The sequence below is a fragment of the Gymnodraco acuticeps genome, unplaced genomic scaffold (assembly GCF_902827175.1).
Source record: "Gymnodraco acuticeps unplaced genomic scaffold, fGymAcu1.1, whole genome shotgun sequence".
NCBI lineage: Eukaryota > Metazoa > Chordata > Actinopteri > Perciformes > Bathydraconidae > Gymnodraco > Gymnodraco acuticeps.
The window spans coordinates 2,829,440-2,843,581 of NW_022990693.1; the positions used below are offsets into that span (position 1 = coordinate 2,829,440).

Below are 14,142 nucleotides of genomic sequence, written 5' to 3' on the forward strand. Positions count from 1 at the left end.
TGGGGACTGGCTACTAAGTACTTTATTGATAATTTATTGATGGGGAAATGTTTACGCTGCAGCAGCAAAAGACAAGGCATTGTACATTAGACAGTTAAAAGACTAGAATTAAACAATCGAAAATGTAAACATCTTAAATAGAAATAACATAGCATTACAAAAAGTAGAAAATATACATAGTGTGAACAGCTCTTACCTGTTAACATATACATGTTAGGCTAACGTTGCCTTGGTTACAGAGCCTGTTGCTGTTGTTTATTGCTTTGAATTCTTTAAAACAAATATTATCTTCTTAAACCTGTATGGTAGTCAGGAGCATCACATCCTAATGTTTATTGATATATTTAGAGGGAGGGGAGGGAAGGAAGGTTTCAAAATTCAGATTAAAATCATTTCTACCATTTCCTTAATTCATGGTGGTTTCACCACCATGAATTAACTACATATCGATATGTGTATGTAGTTAACAACAGGCTAAACAAATTCGGAGAATAAAGATTTTATTAAGAGAAGAAATATATATCACTGATAATTGTTTTCTGTCTATGTCTGTTCGACACATTTTTATAATTATCCTATTACCTTTTCTAATCTATAGATTTATCATTGGCCCTTTTTTGGGATAGAAACTATTACTCATATCATAAACCAAATTACACTATAGGATGTAATAAACTAAGGCCTATTATAGAACAATGACAACAAAGTCACTACAAATGTATAATAACGTATAGAAGTTGTCGTAAAATTGTCATAGTGTGACAAAAGATGGTGACTGCAGTTTTTTGGCTCAATGGTGTTTGGCTCAATGCCGAGCTTGAGGAGGGAGACAAAATGTGACTGCCTTGTCCCAGGTGCAGATCTTTAAAACCCAGTAGAATTTGCAACTGCTTGAAATATACAACAAAGGTCACAAGAGCGGATCAAACCCGGTGCATTGTGGTTATTTGGCCAGCTGTCTAGGCGCTCACAGCAGAGTCTGAACTTTGCCACCTCGCTGACTCTGGTAGGACAGTTCACACATTGATACACTGATTGGGTATGCTAGTGTTGCAGGAATGAGTCCTTAGACCGGACGTTAGTTAGCATTTCTGTGTTCACTCATTGAACCCACCATTTTTTTAATTCATTTTTGGTTAGCTGCCTAAAATAAGGTCTGTGGTTAACACAAGCTGTTCACGTTTGGCTTTGACATTAAACACTTCAGTGAATACCCTGTGAATGTCTGAAGCTTTTCCATGTCTTAAAAACCGTGGTTGCTAAAAGGTGGCTAAATGAGACTGAGAATAAACGTCATCACGCTGAAATGTAGCCACCTTTAGCTTAGCGGTGTTGATGTGCAGTCATGTGACTGTCGTTTGTCTTGAGCATTACATCAGCTATTTACTTATCCCGCTGAACAAAACATTTAAGTTTGTTTTCCAAAGATATTATTTTCTGCAATATTCCGAAATCCAATGGAAAACCCCAATTTTTTTGTCGAGGGAGCCCTTAGGCGCATTCACACCGCAGTACTTTTCCCACAAAGGGTCATCAGAAATTAGTTCATGATAACTGAACTAAGTACAGATCGCGTTCACACCGGTGTAGGTACCATTGTCACTACCCGATCCGTCCCCCTGCCCGATCGGTACTGCGCATGTGCGAGATGGTCCGCCATATTGGACATGGCTTTTAGCAAAGCTCAAAAATAAAACGAGAGAGAGATGAGTTATTGTTATTACGACGTGACTTCACTATTATTTAACAACTCTTTTTATTGGGTTCTTTTATTTGGGGTTAAGTACATTGTCAGAATAAGTGAGGAATGAATTTAACTTCTGTTAGACAGCCATATGCCATACATTTTTGCATACATTCACAGTAAATATTTATTCAGTATGATAGCTGTCTAACAGAAGTTAAATCCATTTCTCACTTATTCTGACAATGTACTCAACCCCAAATAAAAGAACCCAATAAAAAGAGTTATTAAATAATAGTGAAGTCACGTTGTAATAACTCATCTCTCTCTCGTTTTCTTTTTGAGCTTTGCTAAAAGCCACTGTGTCAAGTGTCCATCTTGGGTTGCCGTCCGGAGTTGTCCAATATGGCGGACCATCTCGCACATGCGCAGTACCGATCGGGCAGGGGGACGGATCGGGTAGTGACAATTCTTTCACACACAGTGACGTCACGAGCTACCCACAATGCAACACGCGCCATATATATATATATAAATATATATAAATACGCCATTTTCATGGAGGTGCAAATATCCTGGAGGTGCTAATATAAACGTAGCCAGGCTAACGTAGCCAGGCAGAGCGCACTAGGTTTTTTTTCTGAATTAACGACCGAAGAAATCGCTGCATGTCTTCGGTTTACATCTCTGGACTTGAGGGGTGTGCTCTAGGTCGTTACCAGCGTAAACTAGAGCTGTGTGGGTTGTTACAGACTGCCTGCAGATGTATGGAAAAACAACCCTCGAAAGTGGCCTTCGTCGATTTTGGCAGCATCTACGTCTATCTTCTAGAAACACCAGGTGAATACCCCACTTGTCACAATAATATTATCATGCCATATGTGGTATTTTAGAGTTGACTAGATATTGATTAAGGCAATAGACTATGATATTCAGTACAGGAAGCTTAGCAACACCTAGACGGTGTACGGCTAAACCCTTGGCCTGCTTGCACCTCGCGTAAAACGGCGGATACCGGAAGTACGGTGTCGCCCTCGGCCCAATACCCGTATGTGTGTGTGAAAGAATAGGCGCGTTCACACCGCAGTACTTTTCCCACTTTAGTTCCGATATAGTTCCGAAATGTTGCGTTCACACCAAAAAGAGCCGGAATTCAAATTAGTTCATGAGAACCTTTTCACCCCCTTTTTTTTTTCCACCCCTGCTAGAGAGAAAAAGGTTCCTATGTCTGATTGGCTGGAAGGATTGCAAACCACGCCCCGTAAAACTCCCAAAAAGTTTTGTGAAGCCGCCATTTTATTATCCTCGCATTAGCATTATTAGCATTAGCCCAGCGCAGAAACGCAGAGAGACTAACTTATGGCAACACAAAATAAAACATGGGAGCGGTGGAGATGAGGTGTCGGCATTCTGGCGATTTACTCGGAAGGCTTCAGTAGAAGCTGCTGGGAGTCCCAGTCCCCAACTCCGGGGACTTTGGGCGGCAGTATACGCCGTGAAGTGGTTTGCGGCCTACCAGTAAACCCAAAGCAGAAGAAGAAGAAGTGACGTCAGCGGCTTCATTTGCCTAATCCTCCCCCAGGGACTTATTCCGGTGTGAACGCGATCTGTAGTTCATGTGAACTAAAGAGTTCTCATGAACTAAGTTCTCATTAACCTTTGTGGGAAAAGTACTGTGGTGTGAATGCGCCTAATGGTACCTACACCGGAATGGCTGACTTCACTTCTTCTTCTGCTGCTGCTTTGGGTTTACTGGCAGGCCGCAAACAACTTCACGGCGTATACTGCCACCCGAAGTCCCCGGCCGGAAGTCCCCGGAGTTGGGGACTGGCTACATACACAATATATCACTTACTAAAATCTGAATGGTCAACAGCGGACCACATTTGTTAAAACCTTCATTGACACCTTTGGCAATGTGACCTTTATAAAGATAACTCGGTTTGGGGTCTGTTATCACGCCGGTTCAAACGTTTTGGAGAGCAAAACATTTTATTACTAACACTGGAATAGTTCAATTTGTATATTATTATACAGAAACTAACTGCTTTACAAAAACAAAATGATACAATATCACATGTATGTACAGTGTAGTAAATATACCATCTCAAATTGTATTTACAATTATCACACATACTGCAATAAAACAAAACTCAGACTATTACTCTACAGACATTAGATTTTGCATAACATCAAATAAAACATGCCACATTTTGAGGTTTTTCATCTTTAGAAACCCATGACTGTTTTTAAATTAGTGCAAGTCAACCACTTGTTTAAGAGGTTATGGATACATAATCCTTAATATTTCCATTCACACACAAGTCAAACTAGAACCCGGAAACGATGGAATCTGCGAACACAGCGCTCAAATAAACCAGCCAACAGATTTTTCCTGGTTGTCTTGTTAAAGGTACAGTCACTGATCTGTAATTCAAGGTTTGTTTCAGAGGGAAATCAGTGAGTGTAGCTTTAAGAACAGTTAGACGGTGAGAAGAGACGATGGATTGAGCTTAACGATGAGACAGTTCTATGGAATCTGACACTGAAATCTGAACAAAAATTAACCATCACAATTCCTGCGAGTTGGACTTTAGATCCTAATCCTGAATTTTAATTGCTAATCCCAAATTGTTTTCCTAATTGTGAATTTTGTTTCTAATCCTGAAGTTTAGATACTAATCCTGACCCAAACTGGGCCTTTATCGCCTCTTTGTGTGAGTTCATCACTGCTCCAAAAATCTTGCGTCAGAAAACATTAACAACGTAAAGGTGATAAAACTTCATGCTTGATTCCTGACTAGGGTTAGGCCTATTTACATGAGGGCTAATGTTGAATTAAATAAAACTTTGGCCAGTCAGCATAGTCCAGCTCTTTTGCAATCAAAGTTAAAAACATAGTTTGGAAAACCTTTCATACAAATAAAATATTGATGTGTCATTTTTTTGGGGCCTTTTTATGCGTCAGTATGCTTTAAACCAGGTGCTAGTTGATGATTGGTTGTTTAAAGACGTTGGACCAATTTATCTGATAAACTGGAACCTGGATTAATGAATTATGGGTTGTTACTTGTAGTCTTCCCTTTATGTCATTCTTTGAGATTGAATGACTGTGCTAAGGCTGTCTCTAATCAAAATGTCCCTTTCCGTGGAATTTATCTAATGATTATGTGTTTACTGAATGGACAGGAGAAAATAACGTCCCGACGACAACAATACAAGAAAAACAAATCAGTAGTGAACTGATCGACCAGTGTTTCCATTAAGTACCATGAACACTGAGAATGGTGAGAAACAATGTGTGACTGAATAAAGTCTGACTTTTTCAACAATACTCAACTGTTGCCATGCATAGATGTTAGGGCGGGACAGAGGAGCCCTGCTGAGCTGTGGGTGGAGGCTGTGGGTGGAGCACTGATCTACAGTCCCTTTCTAAATTGCTCACCCTAACCCTAAAAAACATGTGACTTTTTCCATGTTGTGCCACTGGTTCCCATTACCAAACACCATGACTGCTGTTGGCTAAGGGCATTATTGTGGCATGGTAACGAGGTTGAACCCTTAGGGATTAACATATGTAGTGTGGACCACCATTTTAATCAGGACATAGCTTTAAAGATGGCCGATGTAGGTGCTGGGTTCACAAGCCTATGTTTTGTCAGTTTGCACTGTGTTACCATTAGCGATTAAAAACTAAAAGGATGGAGTTCTCCGAGGTGGATTAGCTACGTCTAGCAAGTTTAAACTCTCTGAAAGTAGTTTTGAGAATCATCATGGAAATCTATACACTATCTAAAACACTACACCGTGCTGATTTGACAGTTTATGTGTGGAAACGATATCTTTCTTGGGACAGCATTCTTCAAATGCACCCTGAAATGTGCAGAACAGGCATGTGGGACAGACATTCGGAGGCATTGGCAACCTGCGTTATTATTACTGAAGCTCTTTAAAGGAAAAACCTCAAGTGAGGAATTTCCATCAACGGATCCGTGCCTCCAGTAGGGTGGAGCAGGGTGGAGCAGGGTGGAGCAGGGTGGAGGAGCTCTGGAGTCAGTGTTTCTGTCACCGTTTACATCTTTCCCATTATTCCAGTACAATGTAACGATTATAGAAATATTCCTCTTCTTTCAGAGTGTGCAGCTTTTAGCTCTAGCAGGAAGTGAAAAATGACATACCACCAAATGTTTGTATATTATTTGATTGTATATTTTCAGGTCAGTTTATGTAAGCCTGACATATATTTAAGAGTCATGAGTTTATTCATTTTTAGTGTTACCGGAAAGAACAGTTTGTAAAAACAAGGTTGACTTATTAGCTTTTTCCTCACACTCTCCATGCTGTTTTGACAGGAACAGGAAGGGGTTGAATTGGCTTAAGTTGTTAAATAATAATACATCATAGAACACAATGTGATTTAAAAAAAAAAAAAGTTTGACAATTTCGATAATACGTAGTCCTGACAAACTGTCAAAGCCTCGTAGGCTACATGTTTCCTTCGAAGAGCCCACAGGAGTGTGTCGGTTGTGTGTGTGTGTGTGTGTGTGTGTGTGTGTGTGTGTGTGTGTGTGTGTGTGTGTGTGTGTGTGTGTGTGTGTGTGTGTGTGTGTGTGTGTGTGTGTGTGTGTGTGTGTAATGAGATCAAACGTCACTGTGTCCACTGCCTCTTTTCTATTCAAATAGTCATAGGAGGTAACCAACAGTAGCTCATTTTCCGTGTTACCGGGCAGATTAGGAGTTCATATTGCACCGCGCTGACACTGATGTACAAATAAAACAAAATGTGTGGTTGACAAAGGAGATTCAGAGTTGAGGATTATTGCCTATTACACAATTTTCCTTGTCACTGTGTAAACAAATTAAAACGCAATGCTGCTGAAAACACAGTTCGTACTAAAATAACTGACATTAAACAGCTACATAAAAAGAGACGCGCACGAAAACAAACAAAAAAAGCTCGGAGCTATTTACACACGTACATTTCCCCCTAGTGTTTTGCGATCTTCTCGTTCATAAGTGTTTGAAAAGAAGATTTTTGGAAAGTGTAGCGCTATCTAGCTGTACAGGATAAATACTTTCAGGCAACAGGGTATATGGATGATTGTATATTAGACGATCGTTTGGAGGCCCGTCGTGATGCGGCTCGCGTGGTGATATGGACGGCTCGCCTCCATAATTAGTACCTGTTCTTTGTCTTTCACTTTTACTTTACAAATTGTACACATTGAAAAACCCTGACAAAAGGCACACCATGGAGAAAAACATCAACATCTAAATCAGCACTAAGGACTAGTTATACATAATCTGTCTATGTAAAATATGTACAGGACTGGGAGAGGTGGGCCCAGGTGTCCGAGCAGACCCCCCCCCCCCTCCACTGTTGCTGTCATTTGGTCCCTCTCACTGACACAGGAGTGTTTAGTCAAAAGGAAGGCCAAAGGACGGATCCAACTTTAGCATAAAGACAGAGTTTCACTTCCTGTTTCCTCCCTGTCCAAACTGAACCTGCTTTCCCATCAGGCTCAGGGGCATTTTGCCCCCAATAGTTTCATAAGAGTGAACTCGACCCGACTCTAACCTGCTGCTGAATATCTGTGAAGACAACATCCACTGCAGAGAACAGGAACTACTCCAACGAAAAGATTCTCCTCCACCATGCGCTGTCACAAATGAAATAAATCTCAAGCAGCACTAAATGTGTTAATATTCCTCCTCGATGCCCAACTGAAAAGTTTTCACGCCAGGGGAAACAACCGTTAAGAAGGAGGAGGAAATAAACAGAGTAAGAGATGGAGTGCAGCGTGAGCCCCCGGCGGGCTGGAGGAGGAGGAGGAGGAGGGTTCTCCGATCACACGATCTTCTTGATGCTCGGCCTCTTGAAGCTGCCCGCGCTGCGCTGCTTCTGCACCTGACTGGCCGATCCGTGGCGAGTACGCCCCCCGCTGGAGAGGGCGGAGCTGGGGGACAGCTGGACGTTCTCCTTATCCACACCTGGAGGGGCACAGGGGGTGGGGGTTAGGACCGAACCGAACAGTGTGGATCATGTGTTTTTGTAAAGCCGTTTCTGTATATTAATATAGAAACTGAACTATGTTCGTAATAATGCATGACAACAGGAAGCCCAAACTGTGATTTATTAGGATTTTTCTTAATACATTTATATTTTTGAGGATAATCTCAACATACTACCCAAAGTTCGCGTTAACGGAATATTTTCAGTCTAAAACGGATTTTTTTTAACAATGACGGAAAAATCTGAAAGCAGTCCGTCATTTTGACAGATTAGAACAAACTCGGAACAGCGCCAAAGCTTCCCTGCAGCGAGGCTCCGGTGTTATGCATGCCCGCCAAAAAGGAAAGGATATAGTTTCCAAACCTAACTTTTTGTCGTACAAATCATTGTAATGTCTGGGAGTTTTGGCTTTACGCTGTGCGCGCTCCCGCGAGGTGCAGTGGACATGCATAACACCGGCGCCAACAGTTCACAAGCGTGCTCTCTCTCCCAGAGAGATGTATAGAACAAATATATAGTTCTAGCCCTGAAGATTTAGATGTGACCTTGATAAGACTATCTGAAAGGTCAAAGGGTTAACGAACGGAGAACGTGAGAGCCTGAGTGTGTGTGTGTGTGTGTGTGTGTGTGTGTGTGTGTGTGTGTGTGTGTGTGTGTGTGTGTGTGTGTGTGTGTGTGTGTGTGTGTGTGTTACCTGGAGAGTGCTGCGAGGTGGCCAAGGAGGTCATGGAGTTGGACAGGTTGAGGTTGGCAGTGATGCTGAGCTGGCTCTGGCTGGTGGGGGGGTAGGGGGAGGTGGGCGTCCTCAGCTGCTCCTCCCCCCGCTCCTCGTCCGCCGCCGGCAGGTAGCTGTCAATCAACGCCTCCAGGAACTTGACGATCAGCTCGGCGTAGTCCGGTATCTGTGTTTGCTGCAGGAGGGAGGGGGGGGGGGGGGGGGGGGGGGGAACCTGTTAGACTGATGATTGTAATGCCTGGGAACAGAGTGACAACATAGACACATAGGCTGGGATACAAATAATACCAATATATCATTATATCATTTATTGGATTATAAATACTGATTACATTAATGGGATAAAAGTCTCGCTAGAATTAAGTGTGTCATACATGTTACCTAGTAAAGGTGCACCATTTCAAAATATACCATAGTCCGATTATTATGAATGATATTGCGATATGCTTAGAGAAATATACCAGTTTTTAAACATAATTTAAAATGATAATTGAATCACATAATAAAATGATCATATCGTGATTTTTTTAGGAGGATCTGTACAAAACAGAGATCTTTGATGAAGACTGTAGAATATAGGGATTTCTCGGCAGCTCTACAACACTTCATTCGGATATTTAAACACATTTTACCTTAAGCAAATATTGCACTTAATGCGATTTGGATATTGTAATAGTTAATTTGGAAATATTTACATTAATTTTGGAGCCCTAATATATGTACACTATTTTAATTCTGTTAATTTACATTTCATATGTATTTCACATTTTTGAGGTACTACTGGTTTCAGTATTAACCGAAAACTCAGCTTTAAACGTTGTTCATCCTCTCTGTGTGTGTGTGTGTGTGCGTGTGCGTGTGCGCGTGTGTGTGTGTGTGTGTGTGTGGGGGGTGTATAACACCCTAACAATTGGCAGGGTGGTTGCGCTACAGTCATTGCTTAGTAAGCTGAATTTCTCCTGCGTGGCAGCCAAGGGCGCCTCAGGGAAAATAATAAATAAATGACAGAAGCAAAATAATCGTTCACACCTTAGAGAAGGGTCCGGCAAACCTCCAGAGTCCATTAAAGCCGAAGCCTGTGAAATGAAAGGGGGGGAGGGGGGGGGAGAGAAGGGTGAGCACACTTACTTAAAAAGACACACTGATATCCACCTACATTAACTGTCACAGTCTTAGGTCACTTCCTGTTTGGGGGAAAAGACTCATTTCAATACACTGTCCTCTTTCGAATAAAGGCACAAATAACGAAAGTAAATGAATGGCCTGTGCAGAATGTGAAAATGTCAGCATTTATTACTCTGTAGGTAGGAGGGCTGGTACTGGGGGGGCGACTCCTCGTGGTAGACCACGCTCTGGACGATGCCGTGGACCGGGTTCAGGAGGTTGGTGTCCTGGCACATGGACAGCACCGTGTTGATCTTAGAGTCCAGCAGGTTGTGGCTGAGGAGGAGACGTGCACACAGACACGTTAATGTGACGTCTCTATGAACGCTGCTCTATATATATATATCTATGCATGAGCACGGGTTAGCTGCTTGGACACAATTAGACCTATACATATTCTAACAGCACAAGTATGTTTAGATTTTGACAGTGTGGTCTACCAGTAGTTAAGTCTCATGTCTCATGTATATTTCTTACATCTGGAGAGTCAATGTTTCTATCAGTCAACACATGAGCAGCAGCTCTTATGCATTTACTCACAACCCCTTTTAGTACACACTTTCTGAATTTGTTGTTTGATCCATTCACGGACCAGAACCAAACAGTTGAATCCCTAAAAAATAGGTAGTTGCGGACCGGATCAAACTCAATCATGGTCCAGTTCACTTTTAGTGTTAAAACATTTGTTGGAAAGTAAGGAAATATGGACCTAGTAAAGAACGTTACAAAAGGCCAGTAGCTTCTCAAGTGGCAGCAAAGGTTTCTGGTTGTTAGCTCACTAAGACCTGAGTAAAGTAAATGTTGCTTCTAAACAGCTGGGTAGAATAAATGGGGTGAGCCCAGCTTGAAAATGTTACTTTCAGAGAGGATACAAGAGGAATGGAGAGCCCGTCTACGAACCGATAAATGTTGGGTAGATAACCAGACACAGCTTCCGTAGTTGAGGACGACAGGATGTAGTTATGTCATGTATATTTGTTAAGACTTGTCTAACATTACAGACCAGTCTAAAGTGATCCAAACCTGATCCAGACTGAAGTGGACGAGTAAAGACTCGCGGAACGAGAGCACCAACAGGGGCAGCAGCATGACCAGAACTCATACAGAGTCCACCTGATCAGACTAAAGATGGGTTTGACTTACATCACATCCCTGGTTTGGTTTCAGTTCCTAAGAACCTGGGACCACCTCGACATTAAACTCTAAAAATAACCCGCCCAAAATAAATCTAACTCCGATCGTCAGAGTACAACCTAACCTAGGGAAATGTGTTTTGTTGGCTACTTACACGACTGGAAACATCTTTGGGAAGACGACACTAGCTTCGGCCAAGTACTCGTAGAGAATTCGCTGGTCAAAGTCATCAGTGGTGTATTTGACCTGGGTGGCCTGGTAGATCAGAGCAACAGTCAGTGATCGACACGTGAACAGAATTTAAAACACAATCACTGCCCTCTATGTGTCCTCACCAGCACAGTGAGCAGCAGAGCCTGGATCTTTGGGTCGGTCAGCACCTCTTCATCCAGCAGGACGTTGGACTCTGATACAGACACCTTGCGAAGGTGAGAGTTTGCAATTCTTTGCGTCTCTGTAAAAATAACATGGATTTAGAATTTCTTCTCACAGAAACTGTACCGTATCAAAGGAAAAAAGGAATGCTGCACTCTCACCTATCTCGTAGTCGTTCTCTGCTACACGCCTCATCTTGGGAGGGGTGGTCATACCCGACTCCATCTCTGGTCTCTTTGGCGCTTTAGAGTCTGATATGAGATGATCGAAGCTCTTCCTGGTGCCTGGTAGACAATCAGTCAAAGGTACATTTACAATCTGGATTTTAGGTTTTATTGATGGACACTTCTCTTTAGGAAAGATCAACATGAACAACACGAGTCATACCCAGGAGCTTCTTTGTGTTGGCTTGCGAGGGCTGGCCCATGTCCAGGCTCATGGACTTGCGAGTTCGGGGGCTGATCTGTCCCACTGTAGGGTAGTGATGGGCTGAGAGGTAGCGCTCTGAGACCTGGGGGGACGTCCACGGCTGAGTCTCACGCAGAGTTCTGAGGAGAATGGACCAAAAGTCAGGGAACAGAACACAACCTGACAACTTATTAAAGGGGACGTATTAGGCTCATTTCAGGCTCATACATCAGGATTTTTAAAAGAACATGTTTATATGCTTTAAGGTTTCTTTAACCTGTCTCTGTAAGCCCCAAGAAAGCCCAGTCAGATCTGATCCGACTGCGAAAAATATGTGAAAATTATATATATTTTAATAACCCTGGAAGGAAGGGGAGCAAATATGAATGGTTGAATTGCCCACAAAAATTGACTTCATATTTTTTATTTTAAAGTAGGGCTTTCAACAACCTCTGAACAATGACAAATATTCTCCTGAATATTTTCAATACAACAACCTGGAACCTCTCTCTCTCTCTTACACTCTCTCCCAACCCTGTGTACTTCTCTGCACTGAGCCAGTTGCTCAAACAGACAAGCCTGTTTACAGTTGTCGGTGAAATGCCGCTCCTCTGTCTTCATAGCAGTCAAAGCATGAGACTGAAGTTCCCACCTAGGGTCAAAATAATGCGCTGTGATGTGCAGTCGACACGTTGGATGCGATCCGAATGATCTCACACAGCCCCTCGTCCTCCAATGTTAATTGTCCTGCAAGCTGTAGCCACCGCCACCCATTTAGCTATCGCTGCTGAAAGCTTGCTGCTCGTAGACGCCGTGTCCAGGCGTCTCCCCGGCAAACTTTCAAGCGTGGTCTGCCGCAAGCGAGCGGCAGGAACGGGGCTGTCAGCATCAGCTGTGTGCTTGGCTTGCTGTTTAAAACACCTTTTTTTGTATCCATATCTCTCGCTAGTATTTCCCACCATCCAACTAACAACAACAACAACGTCAAGCCTTTGGGATCTGAAACTACGGGGTGGGCCGAGGACAAATACACATGCGTTAATCTCACGGTAAAATAATTAGTGGCTTTAAAAAAAAATTGCGTTAACTTGACAGCCCTATTTTAAAGTTTTAAGTTTGGTAGACACTTGTGCATGTTATTCACAAGCACTGAAAATGTAGTTATTAAAGGATATGTCCCCTGTCAAGAATGAACTTATTCACTCAAATGGATAAAAAAAAAAACTATACCCAGTGGAAAAATGTTGGAAAAAAATTAGGAAAGGGTTAAACTTAGGGTCATCTGCATTTTAATTGAGTTTGTTTCATAGTGTGCCTGTTGGGCTGCATTTTGCTGTCGCTGGATCAGACAAGTTGTCCTCTGTTCTGCTCACCTGCAGCTGGGATCATTGATGTGACTTGTGTACGTTTCCATGGGGACCGGGTCCATGGAGAGGTCAGAAATCAGGAGGGACTTCCTGTGTTTGAGGCTGCAGCGACTCCGGACCTCCTCAGATACAGTGAGCAGGGCTGCAGACAACCAGGGGAGATGATGGGGCTCAAGCAGCAACCAAAGCCAAAATGTTGTTCAATAGTTAACTTTTGATCATATTACATTACATTGCATTTAGCTGACGCTTTTATCCAAAGCGACTTACAATAAGTGCATTCGACCAGGAAGATACAAACTTGAAGAAAACAGAATCATATAAGTACATCAGGTTTCATAGAGCCAAACATTTCAAGTGCTACTCAACTGGCTTTAGGTAAGCCAGTCCTTTATTAGTATATAAGTGCTTTGTTAATAGTTCTATCGCTCGAAGTGGAGTCGAAAGAGATGAGTTTTCAGTCTGCGCCGGAAGGTGTGTAAGCTATCTGCCGTCCTGATGTCAATGGGGAGCTCATTCCACCATCCTGGAGCCAGGACAGCAAACCCACGTGTTTTTACTGATGGGAACTTGGGTCCCCCTCGCAGCGAGGGTGCAGCGAGCTGTTTGGCTGATGCAGAGCGGAGTATTTCTTCCATGACATAATATTGGTGCTATGGGCATGAGCAGGATAGTGTTGGAAGTTGTGTAAATGTCTCTTAGTGCGTTACGTACCAGCCAGATAGGCCACACTCTGAGTGTTAACCTCAAACTTGTCACATTTCAGATGTTTGCTGATCAGAGCGAGAAGTGTGTGCAGGATTCTCACAGTCCTTGCTACTGTGGTGGCGGAAGGGTGTCTGTAGCCTAGAGACACAAGAAAGATACAAACAGCCGTCATTAACAAAACACTGATGCAAACCTCTGGAAGATACCATTTCATTAAAACAAAGCTGATGTCTATCAGCAGAAGTTTTCTCTTTACCTTTGAGTAGGTGGCCCACCAGTGCAAAGTTGAAGTTTGCACTGAAGTTGAGGCCCACAAAGTGATCCATCTGCTTACAGTGCCATTCTAAAGGACGCCGGATCTCCATGAACACTTCCTCTGGACTCTGGATGGGCCAATAAGAGGAGAGGAGAATGAGGAAGCTGTGTTTGGTAATGTCAACAAATCTCATTCCATCATCCACTCATTGTCAAGATACATTAAGAGACGTATCTTAAGGTACTTAATCAGTACAAAAAAGTCAGTCAGTTCTCTCCACATTTTCACCTCAGCAGT

The 14,142-nt window shown here is 42.6% G+C and overlaps 1 protein-coding gene across 1 annotated transcript in view; it reads right to left on the bottom strand.

Moving 5' to 3' along the window:
• Positions 1-5,871: 5,871 nt before the first annotated feature.
• The window catches only part of nf1a (neurofibromin 1a), a 62,036-nt gene continuing 53,765 nt past the window's right edge, over positions 5,872-14,142 (bottom strand). The window contains 11 exon segments of the mRNA XM_034230517.1: positions 5,872-7,675; positions 8,392-8,608; positions 9,463-9,509; positions 9,731-9,873; positions 10,886-10,986; positions 11,067-11,185; positions 11,268-11,390; positions 11,494-11,654; positions 12,888-13,023; positions 13,596-13,727; positions 13,846-13,972. Coding sequence (XP_034086408.1) covers positions 7,533-7,675; positions 8,392-8,608; positions 9,463-9,509; positions 9,731-9,873; positions 10,886-10,986; positions 11,067-11,185; positions 11,268-11,390; positions 11,494-11,654; positions 12,888-13,023; positions 13,596-13,727; positions 13,846-13,972 — 1,449 coding nt within the window. The 3' untranslated portion in view covers positions 5,872-7,532.